The 22,647-nt window shown below is 44.0% G+C and overlaps 2 protein-coding genes and 1 pseudogene across 3 annotated transcripts in view; 1 reads left to right on the forward strand and 2 right to left on the reverse strand.

Annotated features, from left to right (window-relative positions):
- Nucleotides 1–5,708, reverse strand: part of LOC116504732 — a 34,250-nt pseudogene extending 28,542 nt beyond the window's left edge.
- Nucleotides 1–22,647, forward strand: part of LOC116504800 (zinc finger protein 850-like) — a 361,571-nt gene that overhangs the window by 180,688 nt on the left and 158,236 nt on the right. The gene's annotated exons all lie outside the window — the stretch shown is intronic.
- On the reverse strand, nt 14,892–18,070 carry LOC116504782 (zinc finger and SCAN domain-containing protein 2-like). 2 transcript variants are annotated; one of them, XM_032212013.1, is made up of 2 exons: nt 18,011–18,070; nt 14,892–17,057 (listed from the first exon to the last, which is right to left on the reverse strand). In XM_032212013.1, the coding sequence occupies exon 2, from the start codon at nt 16,338–16,340 to the stop codon at nt 15,210–15,212; it is 1,131 nt and encodes a 376-aa protein (XP_032067904.1). In that variant the 5' UTR covers nt 16,341–17,057; nt 18,011–18,070; the 3' UTR covers nt 14,892–15,209. The 2 variants fall into 2 exon arrangements, with proteins under 2 accessions (XP_032067904.1, XP_032067903.1); XM_032212012.1 differs by having other exon boundaries at nt 17,785–18,045.

A 22,647-nucleotide genomic window follows, 5' to 3' on the forward strand; every position in this document is an offset into this window, starting at 1 on the left:
CTAAATACCGTATTTTTCAGAGTTTAAGACACATACTTTTCCCTCAAAAAAGAGGGTAAAAATCTGGGTGCAGCATTTTTGGCCTCCAGAAAGCGCGCCCCCTTTGCAAAAAGGGCATGCATAGCCTTTAGGAGGCTTCTAGAGTGCTCCTGGGGGCTGGGGAGGGCAAATATGAGCAACGAATGGGCCATTTTTTGCTCTCCCCCCCCCAGCCCCCAGGTGCATTCTATAAGCTTCCTAAAGGCTATGCATGGCCTTTTTTTTCTTTTTTTGACAAAAACTGGGTCTGTTTTCATGAAAAAAATGGGCCACTTTTGGGAGGTTTGCAGAGTACAAAAACTATTTTTAGTATAAATTTGCCTCTTCAAAACCTTGGTGCATCTTATACTCCGGTGCGTCTTATTCTCCGGAAAATATGGTAGTCCATTTCTCAGCTGGGCTTATAATAGGAAATTAGAAATGAAATTCAAGCCTTCTCTACACTTATCACTTTGGGTCTCGTGTGAAATTTCTTGTGTGCAATAAGGGTGGAATCTTGCCTGAAGAATTGTCCACATTCAGGGCACTGAAATGGTTTCAACTCTGTGCATATAAGCATATCATTTCGAAGGCTAGTCCTCATACTGAAATCTTTTCCATAGGCTGGACACTGCTATGAGTTTTCTCCTGTGTGAGTCTTCTGGTGTTTCACCAGGCTGGGCTGCTGACTGAAACATTTTCCACAATCAGAACATTCAAACGGTTTCTCGCCTATGTGAGTTCTCCGATGTAGCACCAGGTGGGAATGCTGACTGAAACATTTTCCACAATCAGAACATTCAAACGGTTTCTCCCCTGTGTGAGTTCTCTGATGTAGCACCAGTGTAGAATTGCGACTGAAACTTTCCCCACAATCAGGACATTCAAAGGGTTTCTCTCCTGTGTGAATCTTCTGATGATTAATCAGATGGGAATTCTGACTAAAACTTTTCCCACAAAGAGGACATTCAAAGTGTTTCTTTCCTGTGTGAGTCCTCTGATGTATCACCAGGCTGGACTGCTGATTGAAAACATTTCCACAATCTGGACACTCAAAGGGTTTCTCTCCTGTGTGAGTCCTCTGATGTGAAACGAGGTGAGAATTTCGACTGAAACATTTCCCACAATCAGGACACTCAAAGGGTTTCTCTCCTGTGTGAGTCCTCTGGTGATTCACCAGGCTGGAATTGTGACTGAAACTTTTCCCACAATCAGGACACTCAAAGGGTTTCTCTCCTGTGTGAGTCCTTTGGTGATTCACCAGGCTGGAATTGTGACTGAAACCTTTTCCACAATCTGGACACTCAAAGGGTTTCTCTCCTGTGTGAATGATCTTGTGTGAAATGAGGTGAGAATTTCGACCGAAACTTTTCCCACAATCAGGACACTCAAAGGGTTTCTCTCCTGTGTGAGTCCTCTGATGTGAAACGAGGTGAGAATTTCGACTGAAACATTTCCCACAAAGAGGACATTCAAAGTGTTTCTTTCCTGTGTGAGTCCTCTGATGTATCACCAGGCTGGACTGCTGACTGAAACCTTTTCCACAATCTGGACACTCAAAGGGTTTCTCTCCTGTGTGAGTCCTCTGGTGATTCACCAGGTTGGACTGCTGATTGAAACCTTTTCCACAATCTGGACACTCAAAGGGTTTCTCTCCTGTGTGAGTCCTCTGATGTGAAACAAGGTGAGAATTTCGACTGAAACATTTCCCACAATCAGGACACTCAAAGGGTTTATCTCCTGTGTGAGTCCTCTGGTGATTCACCAGGCTGGAATTGTGACTGAAACTTTTCCCACAATCAGGACACTCAAAGGGTTTCTCTCCTGTGTCAGTCCTCTGGTGATTCACCAGGCTGGAATTGTGACTGAAACCTTTTCCACAATCAGGACACTCAAAGGGTTTCTCTCCTGTGTGAATGATCTTGTGTGAAACGAGGTGAGAATTTTGACCGAAACTTTTCCCACAATCAGGACACTCAAAGGGTTTCTCTCCTGTGTGAGTCCTCTGATGTGAAACGAGGTGAGAATTTTGACCGAAACTTTTCCCACAATCAGGACACTCAAAGGGTTTCTCTCCTGTGTGAGTCCTCTGATGTGAAACGAGGTGAGAATTTTGACTGAAACATTTCCCACAAAGAGGACATTCAAAGGGTTTCTCTCCTGTGTGAATCTTCTGATGATTAATCAGATGGGAATTCTGACTAAAACTTTTCCCACAAAGAGGACATTCAAAGTGTTTCTTTCCTGTGTGAGTCCTCTGATGTATCACCAGGCTGGACTGCTGACTGAAAACTTTTCCACAATCTGGACACTCAAAGGGTTTCTCTCCTGTGTGAGTCCTCTGATGTGAAACGAGGTGAGAATTTCGACTGAAACATTTCCCACAATCAGGACACTCAAAGGGTTTCTCTCCTGTGTGAGTCCTCTGGTGATTCACCAGGTTGGACTGCTGATTGAAACCTTTTCCACAATCTGGACACTCAAAGGGTTTCTCTCCTGTGTGAGTCCTCTGATGTGAAACGAGGTGAGAATTTCGACTGAAACATTTCCCACAATCAGGACACTCAAAGGGTTTATCTCCTGTGTGAGTCCTCTGGTGATTCACCAGGCTGGAATTGTGACTGAAACTTTTCCCACAATCAGGACACTCAAAGGGTTTGTCTCCTGTGTGAGTCCTCTGGTGTTTCACCAGGCTGGACTGCTGACTGAAACATTTTCCACAATCAGGACATTCAAACGGTTTCTCGCCTGTGTGAGTTCTCCGATGTAGCACCAAGTGAGAATGCTGACTGAAACATTTTCCACAATCAGAACATTCAAACGGTTTCTCCCCTGTGTGAGTTCTCTGATGTAGCATCAGTGTAGAATTGCGACTGAAACTTTCCCCACAATCAGGACATTCAAAGGGTTTCTCTCCTGTGTGAATCTTCTGATGATTAATCAGATGGGAATTCTGACTAAAACTTTTCCCACAAACAGGACATTCAAAGGGTTTCTCTCCTGTGTGAGTCCTCTGGTGATTCACCAGGTTGGACTGCTGATTGAAACCTTTTCCACAATCTGGACACTCAAAGGGTTTCTCTCCTGTGTGAGTCCTCTGATGTGAAACGAGGTGAGAATTTCGACTGAAACATTTCTCACAATCAGGACACTCAAAGGGTTTATCTCCTGTGTGAGTCCTCTGGTGATTCACCAGGTTGGACTGCTGACTGAAACATTTCCCACAATGTGGACACTCAAAGGGTTTATCTCCTGTGTGAGTCCTCTGGTGTTTCACCAGGTTGGACTGCTGACTGAAACATTTCCCACAATCAGGACACTCAAAGGGTTTCTCTCCTGTGTGAGTCCTCTGGTGTTTCAGCAGGCTGGAATTGTGACTGAAACTTTTACCACAATGTGGACACTCAAAGGGTTTCTCTCCTGTGTGAGTCCTTTGATGTATCACCAGGTTGGACTGCTGACTGAAACATTTCTCACAATCAGGACACTCAAAGGGTTTATCTCCTGTGTGAGTCCTCTGGTGATTCACCAGGCTGGAATTGTGACTGAAACTTTTCCCACAATCAGGACACTCAAAGGGTTTGTCTCCTGTGTGAGTCCTCTGGTGTTTCACCAGGTTGGACTGCTGACTGAAACATTTTCCACAATCAGGACATTCAAACGGTTTCTCTCCTGTGTGAATGATCTTGTGTGAAACGCGGTGAGAATTTCGACCGAAACTTTTCCCACAATCAGGACACTCAAAGGGTTTATCTTTGTGTGAGTCCTCTGATGTATCACCAGGCTGGAATTGTGACTGAAACATTTCCCACAATCAGGACACTCAAAGGGTTTCTCTCCTGTGTGAATGATCTTGTGTGAAACGAGGTGAGAATTTCGACTGAAACATTTCCCACAATCAGGACACTCAAAGGGTTTCTCTTCTGTGTGACACCTCTGGGGTCTCATGAGTCTGGAATTATGTCTGTAACCTTTTCCCACAATCAGGACACTCAAAGGGTTTTGCCTTGGTGTGAGTACACGTTGCCATGCTTGCTATAGCATTTAGCGCATTGGGAGCATTTTTAGGGCTTCTGTCCTGTGTCGGTCCTTCTATGAAACAAAACGTTGTTGTTCTGACCAAAGGTTTTGCTACATTCAGAATATTTGTATGGCTTTTCTCCATTCAGGATCCTCTCAGGCAGTCAGCTGTGATTTGTAAGTTGCATCTTTCCGACAACAGGAACCTCTATGGAGCTTTTCCACAACTAATATTCTTGAGGTGGTTAAAAAATATGGATGGTCCCTTCTTTAGTTGTGCTTTGATTCAAGCTGTTTTCTTCCTCCCAGAGCAAGGCCTGCAACACGGTCTGCTCTTCATGGCTTTCCCATTGACCTTTTCCTTTCCAATGACTTTTTCACTTCCCTCTTTTGCTGAATGGAAAAATAATCTCCCTTGACTTTTCATGTAATGTATGCTTGAGTTTCACATACACTGCTTTCTCCATGTAGAAATCTCTACTTGATTTTCTCTTGTTTCTCTTTCACCTGCTGAGGAAGGTGAAGAATTATGTGGCTCTCTGAAGGAAATGGAAGATATTGTGATTTTGGGGACTGATTTGCTTTGCTATTCAATGTTGCTTGTTATCCACAGTTGTCCAGAGTGCTCACTGCCATCTTCTTTGTCTATAAGATTAAAATAAAAGGGTAACTTTAATTGTACATAAAATGGTTACAGAAGATGAGAAAAAAAGATAAAGGTTTATGTTACAATAAATAAGCAAAAATATGACAATGCTCCAATAAGCTTTTACATTAATCATCGTTCATTTGACATATGGAAGACTATGCAGATCCAAGTTCGAATATCCATTCAATGACGAAATTCACTTGTTGACTGGGTCAGTCACAAATTCTTAGCACAGCAAAGGGTTGTTTTCAAATACAGGCAAGTGAAAAAGAAAGTACACCCTCTTTGATTTCTATGGTTTTACTCATCAGGGTATCGTAAATATCATTGCAACAGAACAGAAGAGAATAACAGAATTGGAACAGACATTGCAGGTCTTCTAATCCAGCCCCTGGATAAGCAGGAGACCCTATTCGATTGCGAACAAATGGCTCCCCAATCTCCTCTTAAAACCCTCCAGTGATGGACAACCCACAAGATCCGGAGGGAAGCCATTCTCAAAGAATCTACCTTCGCTTGGAAGATACTTTTTCAATCTTCCCACCAGCAGAAAATACAGCGACCAGTTTCACAGCGTGCAGCATTAAATTTGGGGAGGGGAGGGAAGGAAGCTGCAGCAGCAGAGATGCTTCAGCCCAGTTGCTTCTCTGCTTCCAGGCCGTGGACGGAACCGAACAGCCCGACTTGCTCCCGGACTCTCCTCCCACCTGCCCTCCACTCACCTTCCAGCTGCTCCTTCGAGCATGGGAAAAGCAGAAGAGCCGCCCTGCACACCACCTTCCTCCCATAAGTCATCCGGAAGAGGAAGTTCCTCTGCGCTTCTCTTCTCCTATACTTTCTAGCACTGGTTTAAAACTCCTTTTTTTAAGCGCAAGCATGGTATAGATAGCTTCGAACCGAACAGCTCGACTTGCTCCCGGACTCTCCTTCCTCCGGCCCTCCACTCACCTTCCAGCTGCTGCTTCGATCCTTGGAAGAGCACAAAAGCCCCTTTGCACACCACCTTCCTCCCAGGATCGATCCGGAAGAGGAAGTAACTCCCATCCTTTCTAGCATTGCAGCACTCAGTGGTTCAAAGCTCCTTTTTTTTAAGCTCAAGCAGGAACGGCACTAATGTGTTGATGGCTTTCTAGGCACAGAGGTTGCCTGACCGCCATCTAGCGACAAGAGGTGGAAAAACACACCTGTCCAGGCTCCACCAAGGCGTTTGGAATATGTTTTCACTGATTATATGGCAGCAGGTCGTTTTCGACTCCTAGCAACCGACCTTTGCCACTGAGCCATGTGATATGTGATGCTATTTAGCTTCGTTTTTGGTTCCTTTAGGTCAGTGTTGATGCTTGCAGTATCCTTGGCAAGGGTTTTTGGAAGGGTTTTCCCTAAGGTGACCAGATATTCAGATTGGTAAAGAGGGACACCTTTGCCCTGGGGTAAATAGTCTAAGACAATTTAAAAAAAAGATTCTATCCAAAATACAAAATACCAGCTGCAGTTATTCACTTAAGAACTGTGGCAAGAAAGGTGGTATAATGGGCTTAGTGACCAAAGTTACAATGACATTGAAAAAAGTGACTGATGACCATTTTTCACACTTAGCGACCATTTTCACACTTAGCGACCGTTGCAGCATCCTCATGGTCACGCGATCAAAATTTTGATATTTGGCAACAGATTCATATTTATGATGATTTCAGTGTCCTGGGGTCATATAATCACCTTTTGACAAAGTCAAATGGGGAAACCAGATTCACTTATGTTACTAACTTATCAGCTGCAGTTATTCACTTAAGAACTGTGGCAAGAAAAGTGGTATAATGGGCTTCGTGACCAAAGTTACAATGGCATTGAAAAAAGTGACTGATGACTATTTTTCACACTTAGCGACTATTTTCACACTTAGCGACCGTTGCAACATCTTCATGGTCACGTGATCAAAATTTTGATGTTTGGCAACAGTTACAATTTATATTTGTAAATTGTAGTTATGTTGAAATAAAAAAATATTACAATACTATTTTTGCGTATAAAATTTTTTGTTGCTCCGTATAAAATTTTTAATCAAGCCCCCACCCCCAGTCAAAGGTGTCCCTCTTTACTGAAAATCTGGTCACCTTGCTGTCTAGATTTGCCATAGCTTTCCTCCCCAGGAGCAAGCGTCTTTTAATTCCTTGGAATTGGGTATGTCTAGTTTAATGAAAAGAAGGACCGAGGTATTGTATTGTGGTTGCTGCAATTAATATACTTAATAACTCCATTTTTATTCTTTATTTTTTAATAATAATTTTCATAATAGTTGCTCCTGTTTTTGTAATTACTGTTTTATATTATTATTTTAATGGATTGTTGTCACCCCTGAGAGTCATTTCTATTGAGATGTACACCTTTGAACAATAAATGTATTTATTTTCATATTTAAGGAAAGGCATTATCTATAAACTAAGCAAAGGTGGTGGTGTAGCTTCCAAAATGTGCCCTTGGGATCTTGAAGTTGGTGGGAATCTACTCAGAGATTAATTGAGGAAAGCTTAATAGCAGGGAGTTCTTAACTTAAATCCACACAGAATAAAACTATTTTAATAAATCCTATGCACAATAAATAAAATATTTTAAAATACATTAAATGAAAAAAAAAACCTCTTACCAGCACGCTTGCACTCCAAGTAAACCCAGAATGATGTAGATATTAATAAAAAGAACTGAGCAAATTGAAATGGTGAAATTAGTTAGGGAAAAATGCCACCATTTTTCGGAGCACATCGCCAACCTCCGTGCCCCTCCCCTCCGGAAAATCCAGGAAGTAAACTCTCTAGCCATTTCCTGCAGCTCTATGGTACTAGATCATTTTTTTCTTATAAAATGAGGTAAAAAGCGGCGCCGGGGGGGGGGGAGGAGGTCCGTTTTGTTGCTTTAACGTTTTAATATCTTCAATGAAAGTACTGAGACAGAGAGAGGGATTAGACAGGGTGTCTTTTGTCTTGCCCCGGTTAGGATTTCTTAAGCAAATCCACTGGGCCTTCAACATGAAGCCAGAAAATCGCGACTTTTAAAAAACGTAACGGGAAACGGGAAAAATTGTTATAAAGCGTGATTGTCACGCTGGTCACCTTAGTTTTCCCCCCTTTCCTGCTTCCTAGGGCTGAGAGAATTGGCCAAAGTTGAACAGATGGTTTTTGCCCTTCAGGTGGGACTGGAACTGAGCTTTTCTCTCTCTCTAACCTGGTTCCTTCACCACTACACCCAACTGGATCTTCTTCCTCCACACAAAATTTACCCATTGTCCTGTTTCTGCTGCTCCAACAGCAAATCTAAGACTGCAGCTTTCTAGATCAATCTATCAGAATACATCTGGAAGGGACCTTGGGGTTTTTTGAGTCCAACCCCTCTGCTCAAGCAGAAGACCTGGTAACATTTCAGACAAACAACTGTCCAGTCTCTTTTTGAAAAGTGATGAAGCACCCACAACCTCTCAAGCCAAGCTGTTCCACTGATTTATTGTTCACACTGTTAGGACGTTTAACCTTAATTCCAAGTTGCTTGTCTCCATTTGTTTCCATCCATTGTGCCTTGTCTTGCCTTCTGGTGCTTTGAAAATAAGTAGACCCCCTCTTCTTTGTGGCCACCCCTCAAATATTGGAACGCTGCTATCATGTCACCCTTACTCCTTCTTTTCATTAGATTAGACATACCCAATTCTTGTAATGGTTCTTTGTTTAGCTTCCAGCCCCTTCATCATCTTTGTTGCCCTTTCTTTGCTTTCCAGAGTCCCAATATCTTTTTATATTGTGGTGACTAAAATTGGATGTAGTATTCCAAGTGTAGTCTTATTAAGGATTGGTAAAGCGGTACTATAACTTTATGTGATCTTAATTCTATCTTTCTTATTAATGCAGTTTTGGATTTGTTGGGAGAATCTGGTTCAGTTCCAAGCCGATTGGAGGCTGATTGGAAAGATGGTTTAATAACCCCACATGGGGCCATGTGGGGTCATGTTTGTCTGAGCTACGTTTGGTTGAAGTTTGCTGTGGGTTGGTGCAGCTGAGATGATGCAATGAGAAAGCTTGCGTTATGAAAGGCTATTCAGTAATTCCTATTATGGCTAAGGGCTAATCCTACCATTGTTCAAACCTTGCTGCAGGGAATTTTTGCCTATGAATAGAGCTATCTCTTAAGTGCTGACATCTGCTGTGGGCTATTAAGGATGGTGGGGGCTGCTTTCCAAGAGCATGTATCTCCATTTCTCATCCAGGGAAATATAATGTTCTGCCTTCTGAATATTTCTCAAGATATTTCATTCTTCTAGGAGAGGGGTGGATGCTCACTTTCTACAGATTGGTTATTTTGGTTACTGTCACTCACTGTTGGCTCATATTTAAGTGATTGTCCACTAGGACTCCAAGATTCCTCTCACAGTTACTGACATTAAGCCAGGTTTCATATAGTTTGTACCTACAGTATACAATTGTTTTTAATTGTCTAAATTTAAAACTTTTTTTGTTGAATATCATTTTGTTAGATAGGGCCCACTCTTCAAGTCTGTCAAATCATTTTCAAGTTTGAGCTTGTCTTCTGGAGAGTCGGCAATTCCTTCCAGCTTCGTGTCGTCTGAAAATTTGATGAGTTCCCCTTCTATCCCCTCATCTAGATTGTTTATGAAGATTTTGATGAGTGCTGGTTCTAAATGCAACCTGAAGGTACCTCACTGCTTACTTACCTCCATCTGGGTGTAGTTCTGTTGAGGACAACATGTTGAGTACGATTTGCCAGCCAGTTGGAAACCCATTTTGTGGTAGTGCTGTCTATCCCACATTTTTCTAGCTTGCCCAGAAGTAGGTTGTGGTCTACTTTATCAACTGCTTTATTGACGTCTCAGTCTACTATGTCCACAGCATTTCTCTGGTCAAAAGAATGAAATAAGCTGTGTTTGGCGTGATGAACCCATGTTGGCTACTTTTTATAACTTTTCCTCTCCCCTTGTGAGGCTCTCCACAGCAGAACCTGAAAAAGGAATGGGAGGGGCTGGAAACTGGGCTCCCAACACCTTTTTCTGTTTCCCTGCCTCCTCTCTAGTCACAAGAGGAAAACTCTGTGTTTAACCCCTTCACTGAAGACACTGCAGGGAGGGGGGCCACTGGGGTGCTGCCGGACAATAGTTTAGTTTATAGTTTTATTGATTTGTATGCCGCCCACTCCCGAAGGACTCCGGGCGGCTTACAATAAAACAAGGGAGGGGGGAATAATACACAAACAACATTAAAATATACAACAATCACAATCTCCGGGGGGCTGGATATATCGAGGGCCCCCCGGCCTGCTGGAGCAGCCAGGACTTCACAGCTTTGCGGAAGGCCGGGAGGGTCCGGATCTCCACGGGGAGATCGTTCCAGAGGGCTGGAGCTGCAACAGAGAAGGCTCTCCCCCGGGGAGTCGCCAGCCGACATTGGCTGGCAGATGGAATCCGGAGACCTAACCTGTGTGATCGAATCGGTCTATGGGAGGTGATCGGCAGGAGGCGGTCTCTCAGGTACCCATGTCTGATGCCATGAAGGGCATTATAGGTAACAACCAGCGCCTTGAAGCAGATCCGGAGACTAATGGGTAACCAGTGCAGCTCACGGAGGATAGGTGTAACGTGGGTGTACCTGGGTGCACCCACAATCGCTCGCGCGGCTGAGTTCTGGACCATCTGGAGTCTTCGAACACTCTTCAAGGGCAGCCCCATGTAGAGCGCATTACAATAATCCAGTCTTGAGGTCACAAGTGTGTGAGTGACTGTCTGAAGGGCCTCCCGATCGAGGCAGGGTCGCAATTGGTGCACCAGGCGAACCTGGGGAAAGGTCCCCCTGGTCACAGCTGACAAATGGTGTTCAAAGGTCAGCTGAGGATCCAGGAGGACTCCCAAATTGCGAACCCTCTCTGAGGGGCGTATAATTTCACCCCCCAGCCTGAGAGATGGAATATTTGGCCAATCTTTGGGAGGGAACATCAGAAGCCACTCGGTCTTGTCTGGATTGAGTGCCAACTTATTTACTCCCATCCAGACCCTAACAGCCTCCAGGCACTGGCACATCACTTCTACTGCTTCGCTGAGTTGGCACGGGACGGACAGATACAGCTGCGTATCGCCCGCATATTGGTGGTACTTAATCCCGTGCCGGCGTATGATCTCACCCAGCGGCTTCATATAGATGTTAAATAGGAGGGGGGACAGCACCGAGCCCTGCGGCACCCCATAATTGAGGGGCCTTGGGGTCGACCTCTGCCCTCCAACCAACACCGACTGCGACCTGTCCAAGAGGTAGGAGGAGAACCACCGGAGAACGGTGCCTCCCACTCCCACCTCTCGCAACCGTCGCAGAAGGATACCATGGTCGATGGTATCGAAGGCCGCTGAGAGGTCAAGGAGCACAAGGATAGAGGGGTGACCCCTATCCCTGGCTCGCCAGAGATCATCGATCAGCGCGACCAAAGCAGTTTCCGTGCTGTAACCAGGCCTGAAACCCGACTGAAAGGAGTCGAGATAATCGGTTTCATCCAAGGACCGTCGGAGTTGGGAGGCCACCACTTTCTCAACAACCTTCCCAACAAAGGGCAGATTGGAGACTGGACGATAGTTGCTCAAAATGTCTGGGTCCAGAGATGGTTTCTTCAGGAGGGGTCTCACCACCGCATCCTTTAGGAGGAGCGGGAAAGTTCCCTCCCAAAGAGAGGTGTTGACTATCGTCCGGATCCAACCGCGAGACCAGCCAGGAGGGGCACAGGTCCAGTATACAAGTGGAGGTACTCACCGCTTCCATGGCCTTGTCCACTTCCTCAGGAGAAGCAAGTTGAAACTCAATCCATAAAGCATGCTCAAGACTTTCCTCCGGTACCTCGGCTGGTACCGTGCAATTGGAGTCCAGCTCAGTCCGAATCCGAGCGACTGTATCTGTTAAATACTGAACAAATTCCTCAGCTCTACCTTGTAAAGGGTCATCCGCATCCCTCCTTTTCAAGAGGGAGCGGGTTATTCTAAACAAGGCGGCAGGGCGCGATTCAGCGGATGCAATAAGGGCGGCAAAATGCGAACATTTCGCCGCCCGTATTGCCACGAGACAGGCTCTGATAAAGGCTCTCATCAGTGCTTGGTCTGACTCAGATTTACTGGCCCTCCAGGGGTGCTCTAGGCATCTCTTTTGGTGCTTCATCTCCCGGAGTTCCTCAGTAAACCAAGGGGCCCTCCTGGATCCGCTGCCTCGGAGAGGTCGCAAAGGCGCAATCTGATTTAGAGCCCCCGCCGCCGCTGTATTCCAGGCAGCGACTAAGGACTCCGCCGGACTGCGGACGAGAGTGTCAGGTATTTCTCCAAGCGCCGTCTGAAATCCCATAGGGTCCATCAGGCGCCTGGGGCGGAACCACCTAATCGGTTCCTCCCTCCTACAGTGGGGGATTGGTTTCCGAAAGTCAATAAGTTGGAGCTAGAGACTGAGGCCGAAAGAGCCCCTTGGTTCCTCCAAACACTGGTCCTCATCTGCTCCTGGTCATTGAGTGTCCTTCTGCAAAGGGACCTAGTAAAAAAAACATTGTAACCTGTGTTTTTGAATGGTGTTGGTGAAATGAACAATCTCAGAATTCTTTGGTGCCTTCCGATCCCAGCAATATCGGGATCATTCAACTGCATAGCTAAAATTTCACTTTTGCTGCTACAAATAATGCTCTTCTGTTTATTTGAAGGATGATTTTTTAAAAAAACATTGAGCCTTGGGAGAGAAGTGAAAGAATAAGCAACATCTCCCAGGTGTTGGGAAAAGAACTTTGCATTACTTCCCCCCACCCTATCTCCCCACCAAGGGCGAGACCACAAAAGTACCAGACCCTTGGTGATGCTCTCACCCACCAGCCGTCTCAAAGGTTAACAAGGAGGCCCCTAAAAACAAAGATCACCACAGCAGGAGCTGCAAATAAACCTGGAGATCCCGTACTCAAAACCACAATCCCTTTTCTCCCAAACTCAATATTCCTACAGCTTCTCTCCATGAAGGTCACCTGCAGGACAGAACAGCCTTTACATCTGAAATTTTACACTGGTTTTGTCGCTGCACTGTTGGAAGGAAAAGGTCCTCTTTGCTTCGTTCTCTCCTGCTGAAAAAAGAACCGAGAACCAGGCTATTTGGAAAGGACATTGTTTATTCCCCTTAGTCTAGAGCAGACGTTAGGGATGTAACCCTAGTCTTGCCTTGGCAATGTATATAAGCCATGATTGTACCAATGTATCTGTGACTTTAAATGTAAGAGAGAGGTAATTGGATGCTATTGCTTTAAGCAGCCATATAAGGAGGTAGGAACTAGTATGGGGTTCTCCCTGATGCTCCTGATTTTTCCCGAGTTTCCTCATTCTACTGGTTCTACTGTTGTTCCTGATAGTTACTGTTACTGTATGTGCTTAGTAATTGGGGGAGAAGACCGTGTATTGGATGGTGGCTAGTCTCTATGTTAGTCACCTGTCTACATGGCGAATCGTGAGTTGAGCAACTGTAAATTCAACGTGTTGTAAATAGGCTGTTTATATACGACAAGACTGCTTATAGTCTGATTTTGAAGACTATTCTATTTTTGTTAGATATTCTTTGTTTTACCTTCGGTGGCTGTGCGTGACTATTCAGCGACTTATCCGTCACTAACTTCTGCTGCAGAACTCTAGTCTCCTAGCGGGGATAGACTTAACAGCAGTGGTTCCCAACGTGGGACCCATGGCCCACAGGGGGCAATTTGATATTTAATGGGGGCAATTTGAACCTTGTTTAAACCAAGTTAATGGCCTTCTAGGCTTCCTCCACGTGAGTAGAGTTCATTTTCTGAATAAGTAAAAAGTTATATGTCACAGGGGGCAGTATCAGGATTTTAAAGATGCTTAGGTGGGGCATGGCCAAAAATAGGTTGGGAAATACTGATCTAGAGAGATGGTTTCCCCACCAGTCCTAATCCTGTCAAGAAGTGCGGTTTTCTTATTTCTGTTAGATAATTTTACCGTAATCCTGTTAAAGTGGTGTAGTTATTTTTATTCTATTAATTTTGGTTCCTCTGTGACTTTTAGCCAGATTTTATCAATGAGTCAGCCAGCCCAAGATATTGTTATAGTAACCAGAGCTATTCAGTTTACAGAGGAAACAATGGATCTGTTTCATGAATGGGGCTTGTGCAAACTATTAGCCTGCGGTGATTTCCATAAAGAGAGAGGTGAGAAGAAAGAAAACCAGAGATTATTCTCTGGGACTTCTTTTCTGGCTTCTAGTTTTAACCCTTGCTCTTCAGGAAAGAAGCCAAGGGAATAGCATTTTCTTGGGGTTCTCCTTTGGGGGGGGCACTATTCTTCCCACAGTCGTAACCTCCCCCAAAATACTTGCTATTCATAAGGTTTCTTCCACTTGTGTGCCTCCTTCTTGACACAATCTGAAAAAATGCTTGATATACTGAATTCCTGGAACTGTTAGGAAAAGATGAACTTTGAACTCTTTGTCTTCTCCTCTTGCTTTCTCTTTATAAGTGGAGCCACAATCTGTACCTTTAGCTCCTATCCCCAAGAGATGCTGGCTGGGCAATTCTGGGGCTGAAAATCTCAGGGGCACCCAGGGATAAAAAAGCTGGGACTCTGCATGTGGTATTTCTATCATCTACCATGATAAAAATGCAAAGAACACTCCCAAAAATATTTTTACATAATTGCCCAATTTCTACAAAAATAAATATCCACCAACTTCTGCTAGTGATGGCCAGATAGCCATAATCAAACTAATATGTTGCAATTTTTTCTTCTCTCCTTCCCATCTAATACTATTACATATTCAGCTAAGAAAAATCAGGCATATTTTATTTAGTCAAACTAAAGACCGTATTTTTCGGAGTATAAGACACACACTTTTCCCTCAAAAAAGAGGTAAAAGTGCATCTTAAACACTGAATACAGCATTTTGGCCTCCTGAAACACGGCCCCCTTTGCAAAAAGGGCATGCATAGCCTTTAGGAGGCTTCTAGAGTGCTCCTGGGGGATGGAAAGAGCAAATATGAGCAAAGAATGGGCCGTTTTTTGCTCATTTTTGCCCCCCCCCAGCCCACAGGAGCATTCTATAAGCCTGCTAAAGGCTATGTATGGCCTTTTTTTTTTTTTTTGACAAAAACTGGGTCTGTTTTCACAAAAAAATGGGCCATTTTGGGGACGTTTGCAGAGTACAAAACCTTTTTTTAAAATAAATTTGCCTCTTCAAAACCTTGGTGCGTCTTATACTCCAGTGCGTCTTATACTCGGGAAAATATGGTAGTCAATTTCTCAGCTGGACTTACAATAGGAAATTAGAAATGAAATTCAAGCCTTCTCTACACTTATCACTTTGGGTCTCGTGTGAAATTTCTTGTGTGCAATAAGGGTGGAATCTTGCCTGAAGGATTGTCCACATTCAGGGCACTGAAATGGTTTCAACCCTGTGCATATAAACATATCATTTCGAAGGCTAGTCCTCATACTGAAATCTTTCCCATAGGCTGGACACTGCTATGGGTTTTCTCCTGTGTGAGTCTTCTGGTGTTTCACCAGGCTGGACTGCTGACTGAAACATTTTCCACAATCAGGACATTCATAGGGTTTCTCGCCTGTGTGAGTTCTCCGATGTAGCACCAGGTGGGAATGCTGACTGAAACATTTTCCACAATCAGAACATTCAAACGGTTTCTCCCCTGTGTGAGTTCTCTGATGTAGCACCAGTGTAGAATTGCGACTGAAACTTTTCCCACAATCAGGACATTCAAAGGGTTTCTCTCCTGTGTGAATCTTCTGATGATTAATCAGATGGGAATTCTGACTAAAACTTTTCCCACAAAGAGGACATTCAAAGTGTTTCTTTCCTGTGTGAGTCCTCTGATGTATCACCAGGCTGGACTGCTGACTGAAAACTTTTCCACAATGTGGACACTCAAAGGGTTTCTCTCCTGTGTGAGTCCTCTGGTGATTCACCAGGTTGGTCTGCTGACTGAAACCTTTTCCACAATCTGGACACTCAAAGGGTTTCTCTCCTGTGTGAGTCCTCTGATGTGAAACAAGGTGAGAATTTCGACTGAAACATTTCCCACAATCAGGACACTCAAATGGTTTATCTCCTGTGTGAGTCCTCTGGTGATTCACCAGGCTGGAATTGTGACTGAAACATTTCCCACAATCAGGACACTCAAAGGGTTTGTCTCCTGTGTGAGTCCTCTGGTGATTCACCAGGCTGGAATTGTGACTGAAACCTTTTCCACAATCTGGACACTCAAAGGGTTTCTCTCCTGTGTGAATGATCTTGTGTGAAACGAGGTGAGAATTTCGACCGAAACTTTTCCCACAATCAGGACACTCAAAGGGTTTATCTCCTGTGTGAGTCCTCTGATGTATCACCAGGCTGGAATTGTGACTGAAACATTTCCCACAATCAGGACACTCAAAGGGTTTCTCTCCTGTGTGAGTCCTCTGGTGATTCACCAGGCTGGAATTGTGACTGAAACCTTTTCCACAATCTGGACACTCAAAGGGTTTCTCTCCTGTGTGAGTCCTCTGATGTGAAACGAGGTGAGAATTTCGACCGAAACATTTCCCACAAACAGGACACTCAAAGGGTTTCTCTTCTGTGTGACTCCTCTGGGGTCTCATGAGTCCGGAATTATGTCTGTAACCTTTTCCCACAATCAGGACATTCAAACGGTTTTTCCTTGGTGTGAGTACACGTTGCCATGCTTGCTATAGCATTTACCGCATTGGGAGCATTTTTAGGGCTTATGTCCTGTGTGGGTCCTTCCATGAAACAAAACGGTGTCGTTCTGACCAAAGGTTTTGCTACATTCAGAATATTTGCATGGCTTTTCTCCAGTCAGGATCCTCTGAGGCAGTCAGCTGTGATTTGTAAGTTGCATCTTTCCGACAACAGGAACCTCTATGGAGCTTTTCCACAACTAATATTCTTGAGGTGGTTAAAAAATATGGATGGTCCCTTCTTTAGTTGTATTTTGATTCAAGCCGTTTTCTTCCTCCCAGAGCAAGGCCTGCAACACGGTCTGCTCTACATGGCTTTCCCATTGACCTTTTCCTCCCCAATGACTTTTTCACTTCCCTCTTTTGCTGAATGGAAAAATAATCTTCCTTGACTTTTCATGTAATGTATGCTTGAGTTTCACATACACTGCTTTCTCCATGTAGAAATCTCTACTTGATTTTCTCTTGTTTCTCTTTCACCTGCTGAGGAAGGTGAAGAATTGTGAGGCTCTCTGAAGGAAGTGGAAGATATTGTGATTTTGGGGACTGATTTGCTTTGCTATTCAATGTTGCTTGTTATCCACAGTTGTCCAGAGTGCTCACTGCCATCTTCTTTGTCTATAAGATTAAAATAAAAGGGTAACTTTAATTGTACATAAAATGGTTACAGAAGATGAGAAAAAAGATAAAAGTTTATGTTACAATAAAAAAGCAAAAATACGACAATGCTCCAATAAGCTTTTACATTAATCATCGTTCATTTGACATATGGAAGACTATGCAGATCCAAGTTCGAATATCCATTCAATGACGAAATTCACTTGTTGACTGGGTGAATCACAAATTCTTAGCAGAGCAAAGGGTTGTTTTCAAATACAGGCAGGTGAAAAAGAAAGTACACCCTCTTTGATTTCTATGGTTTTACTCATCAGGGTATCGTAAATATCATTGCAACAGAACAGAAGAGAATAACAGAATTGGAACAAACATTGCAGGTCTTCTAATCCAGCCTCTGGACAAGCAGGAGACCCTATTTGATTGCGAACAGATGGCTCCCCAATCTCCTCTTAAAACCCTCCAGTGATGGACAAACCACAAGATCTGGAGGGAAGCCATTCCCAAAGAATCCACCTTCGCTTGAAAGAGACTTTTTCCATCTTCCCACCAGCAGAAAATACAGCGACCAGTTTCACAGCGTGCAGCATTAAATTCTGTGGATGGAAGGAACCTGCAGCAGCAGCAGCTGAGATGGTTCAGCCCAGTTGCTTCTCTGCTTCCAGGCCGTGGAGGGAACCGAACAGCCCGACTTGCTCCCGGATTCTCCTCCCACCTGCCCTCCACTCACCTTCCAGCTGCTGCTTCGAGCATGGGAAGAGCAGAAGAGCCGCCCTGCACATCACCTTCCTCCCATTAGTCATTCGGAAGAGGAAGTTCCTCTGCGCTTCTCTTCTCCTATACTTTCTAGCACTGGTTTAAAACTCCTTTTTTTAAGCGCAAGCATGGTATAGATAGCTTCGAACCGAACAGCTCGACTTGCTCCCGGACTCTCCTTCCTCCGGCCCTCCACTCACCTTCCAGCTGCTGCTTCGATCCTTGGAAGAGCACAGAAGCCCCTTTGCACACCACCTTCCTCCCAGGATCGATCCGGAAGAGGAAGTAACTCTACTCCCATCCTTTCTAGCATTGCAGCACTCAGTGGTTCAAAGCCCCCTTTTTTTTAAGCTTAAGCAGGAACGGCACTAATGTGCTGATGGCTTTCTAGGCACAGAGGTTGCCTGACCACCATCTAGCGGCAAGAGGTGGAAAAACACACCTGTCCAGGCTCCACCAAGGCGTTTGAAATATGTTTTCACTGATTATATGCCAGAAGGTCGTTTTCGACTCCTAGCAACCGACCTTTGCAACTGAGCCATGTGAAATGTGATGCTACTTAGCTTCGTTTTTGGTTCCTTTAGGTCAGTCTTGATGCTTGCAGTATCCTTGGCAAGGGTTTTTGGAAGGGTTTTCCCTAAGGTGACCAGATATTCAGATTGGTAAAGAGGGACACCTTTGCCCTGGGGGGGAGGGGGGAAGGGGGGGGCTTGATTAAAATTTTTATACGGAGCAACAAAAATTTTCATACAATGCAAAAATAGTATTGTAATATATTTTTTTTATTTCAACATAACTACAATTTACAAATATAAACTGTAACTGTTGCCAAACATCAAAATTTTGATCACATGACCATGAGGATGCTGCAACGGTCGCTAAGTGTGAAAATGGTCATCAGTCACTTTTTTCAATGCCATTGTAACTTTGGTCACTATACCACCTTTCTTGCCACAGTTCTTAAGTGAATAACTGCAGCTGATAAGTTAGTAACATAAGTGAATCTAGTTTCCCCATTTGACTTTGTCAAAAGGTGATTATATGACCCCAGGACAGTGAAACCATCATAAATACGAATCTGTTGCCAAACATCAAAATTTTGATCGCGTGACCATGAAGATGCTGCAACGGTCGCTAAGTGTGAAAATGGTCGCTAAGTGTGAAAATGGTCATCAGTCACTTTTTTCAATGCCATTGTAACTTTGGTCACTAAGCCCATTATACCACCTTTCTGGCCACAGTTCTTAAGTGAATAACTGCAGCTGGTATTTGGTATTTTGGATAGAATCTTTTTTTAAATACCCTAAGGCAATTTAAAAGATGGTTTAATAACCCCACATGGGGCCATGTGGGGTCATGTTTGTCTGAGCTACGTTTGGTTGAAGTTTGCTGTGGGTTGGTGCAGCTGAGATGATGCAATGAGAAAGCTTGCGTTATGAAAGGCTATTCAGTAATTCCTATTATGGCTAAGGGCTAATCCTACCATTGTTCAAACCTTGCTGCAGGGAATTTTTGCCTATGAATAGAGCTATCTCTTAAGTGCTGACATCTGCTGTGGGCTATTATGGATGGTGGGGGCTGCTTTCCAAGAGCATGTTTCTCCATTTCTCATCCAGAGAAATATAATGTTCTGCCTTCTTAATATTTCTCAAGATATTTCATTCTTCTAGGAGAGGGGTGGATGCTCACTTTCCATAGATTGGTTATTTTGGTTACTATCACTCACTGTTGGCTCATATTTAAGTGATTGTCCACTAGGACTCCAAGATTCCTCTCAAAGTTACCGACATTAAGCCAGGTTTCATATAGTTTGTACCTACAGTATACAATTGTTTTTAATTGTCTAAATTTAAAACTTTTTTTGTTAAATATCATTTTGTTAGATAGGGCCCACTCTTCAAGTCTGTCAAATCATTTTTAAGCTTGAGCTTGTCTTCTGGAGTGTCAGCAATTCCTTCCAGCTTTGTGTTGTCTGAAAATTTGATGAGTTCCCCTTCTATCCCCTCATCTAGATTGTTTATGAAGATTTTGATGAGTGCTGGCTCTAAATGCAACCTGAAGGTACCTCACTGCTTACTTCCCTCCATCTGGGTGTAGTTCTGTTGAGGACAACATGTTGAGTACGATTTGCCACCCAGTTGGAAACCCATTTTGTGGTAGTGCTGTCTATCCCACATTTTTCTAGCTTGCCCAGAAGTAGGTTGTGATCTAATTTATCAACTGCTTTATTGACATCTCAATAATGTCCACAGCATTTCTCTGGTCCAAAGAATGAAATAAGGCTTGTTTGGCCTGATGAACCCATGTTGGCTACTTTCTATAACTTTTCCTCTCCCCTTGTGAGGCTCTCCACAGCAGAACCTGAAAAAGGAATGGGAGGGGCTGGAAACTGGGCTCCCAACACCTTTTTCTGTTTCCCTGCCTCCTCTCTAGTCACAAGAGGAAAACTCTGTGTTTAACCCCTTCACTGAAGCCACTGCAGGGAGGGGGGCCACTTGGGTGCCGCCAGACAATGCCAAAGTCCTCCTGCCAAGCCCCATCAGAGAGGCTCAAAAATATTACCCACAAGAAAAGCTAAGGGATAAAAAGCAAGCGCCATGATTTAAAAAAAAATAGATTGAAAATCATTACACTAGTGAAAGAAACTTGCCTGTGCTAATCACAGGTCAATAGATGCAAATTAGGAATGCATTGATGTTGAAGATTGACAAGGCAGATCTGCAGATGTCATTGGATTACAAGGCACACCATCTTTCACCCATGCAATTCCTGTCTGGAGATGCTTCCACTTCCTCAATAGCTAACCTTATACCGTGTGTCTGGAGGAGTTTGGTAGAGCCTTTTCTAACCCATTGTATTAAAAGGCACAATCCTACTATGAAAGATTTACTAGTTTTAAAGCCGGAACGGTTGGAAAGGGCCCGGCGTCGCCCACATGGATATGCACAGCGTGTGCACACAAGTGCGTCGTACCTGCCAACGACACCTCCGCAAGCCTCTGCGATGTTCCAGCTGCTTGGCGGAGCAACGTGCAGGCGCTGTATGCACCGTGCGTGGAAGCGCCAAAGGCTTTAAAGGACAGGTAAAGAGTTCAGGCATGCGGGTGGGCCCTCCAGAGCACTGTACCAGAACAGTACCCAGTGTTCTGAGCAGGCTCCAGTACGCGTGTACTGGGGCGTACCGCCTGCAACCTACCACTGATATGGCCCTATAAGAGAGTTTGCAAGGGTTTCCAACTCCTAACGACAAGATGATGAGACATGATAAATATATGCACTAACATATAACACCAAGGAAAGTGAGAAAGGAAAAATGATTGAAAATATATTATTTTAAAGTTTAGAAATTTGCACATGTTTAAATTCAAAATAAGTTGGAGCTAGAGACTGTGGCCGAAAGAGCCCCTTGGTTCCTCCAGACACTGGTCCTCATCTGCTCCTGGTCATTGAGTGTCCTTCTGCAAAGGGACCTAGTAAAAAAACATTGTAACCTGTGTTTTTGAATGGTTTTGGTGAAATGAACAATCTCAGAATTCTTTGGTGTCTTCCTATCCCAGGAATATTGGGATCATTTAACTGCATAGCTAAAATTTCACTTTTGCTGCTACAAATAATGTTCTTCTCTTTATTTGAAGGATGATTTTTTAAAAAACATTAAGGAGCCTTGGGAGAAAAGTGAAAGAATAGGCAACATCTCCCAGGTGTTGGGAAGAGAACTTTGCATTACTTTCCCCACCATATCTCCCCACCAAGGGCGAGATCACAAAAGTACCAGACCCTTGGTGATGCTCTCACCCACCAGCTGTCTCAAAGGTTAACAAGGAGGCCCCTAAAAACAAAGATCAACACAGCAGGAGCTGCAAATAAACCTGGAAATCCTGTACTCAAAACCACAATCCCTTTTCTCCCAAACTCAATATTCCTACAGCTTCTCTCCATGAAGGTCACCTGCAGGACAGAACAGCCTTTACATCTGCAATTTTACACTGGTTTTGTCGCTGCCCTGTTGGAAGGAAAAGGTCCTCTTTGGTTCGTTCTCTCCAGCCGGAGTGATCAATCAGCGCTGGCCGAAAAAAGAACTGAGAAGAAGGCTGGGAAGGAGGAGCCACATCGCAACGATACATTGTTTGGATTCGGCTGTCCGAATCCATCGATCACACTTTTGCCCCTGGACGGTCCGGTAGGACCTAAACTGTCCCGAAGAGATGGTGACTGGGAAGACAAGACCTTGCTGGTCGCAGGGATATCGCAAAGTCCCTGATCGACCCAAGTGGAGAGCTTCCAACCGGTGGCAAACAGCCGCTCCCCCCCAAAGAGAGAATGAAACAAAAGTGTTTCTACTGCTGGTTTTTTTTTTAGATGATTGCCCTAAGGAACTCTTTTCTTAAGCTTAATTAGTCCATTAAGCAAGAACAAAGCGGCATACTTAATCCCCACTGGACTGCCTTAAAAAGTTTTTTCGCTCTTGCTTGTAATCTTTTGTTGATTGAGTGATCTCGTAATGCTCCTGTTTTTTCTGCCTGAAGTGAAGGAATCTCTTTTTTCCTTATTTTATTTTCCTTTACCACTTTAACTTTTTTGGCTTAAATTAAAACTCTTTTTACTTCAATAAATTTCTTCTTCTACTTGTTGCAATATTATATTGGAGATACCTAAGGGAAGAGGTTTTAAAAAGGATCGAATCTGCCACTTGAAAGCCCAAATCTGAAGTTTTTTTTTGCTGCTGTAACAACTGTTTTCTTTGTTCACTCTTATTTGACTATACTGACTGTAACTGCGCAACCAAAGGACTTGGAACGTCTCTTTAAAACTTGATAAAGACCCAAGGTTACAAATAG

Source organism: Thamnophis elegans, chromosome 2 (genome assembly GCF_009769535.1).
Source record: "Thamnophis elegans isolate rThaEle1 chromosome 2, rThaEle1.pri, whole genome shotgun sequence".
Taxonomy (NCBI): Eukaryota; Metazoa; Chordata; class Lepidosauria; order Squamata; family Colubridae; genus Thamnophis; species Thamnophis elegans.

Coding starts and splice junctions, on each gene's coding strand:
- LOC116504782 (XM_032212013.1), bottom strand. CDS start 16,340: ATGAGACCCCAGAGGAGTCACACAGAAGAGAAACCCTTTGAGTGTCCT.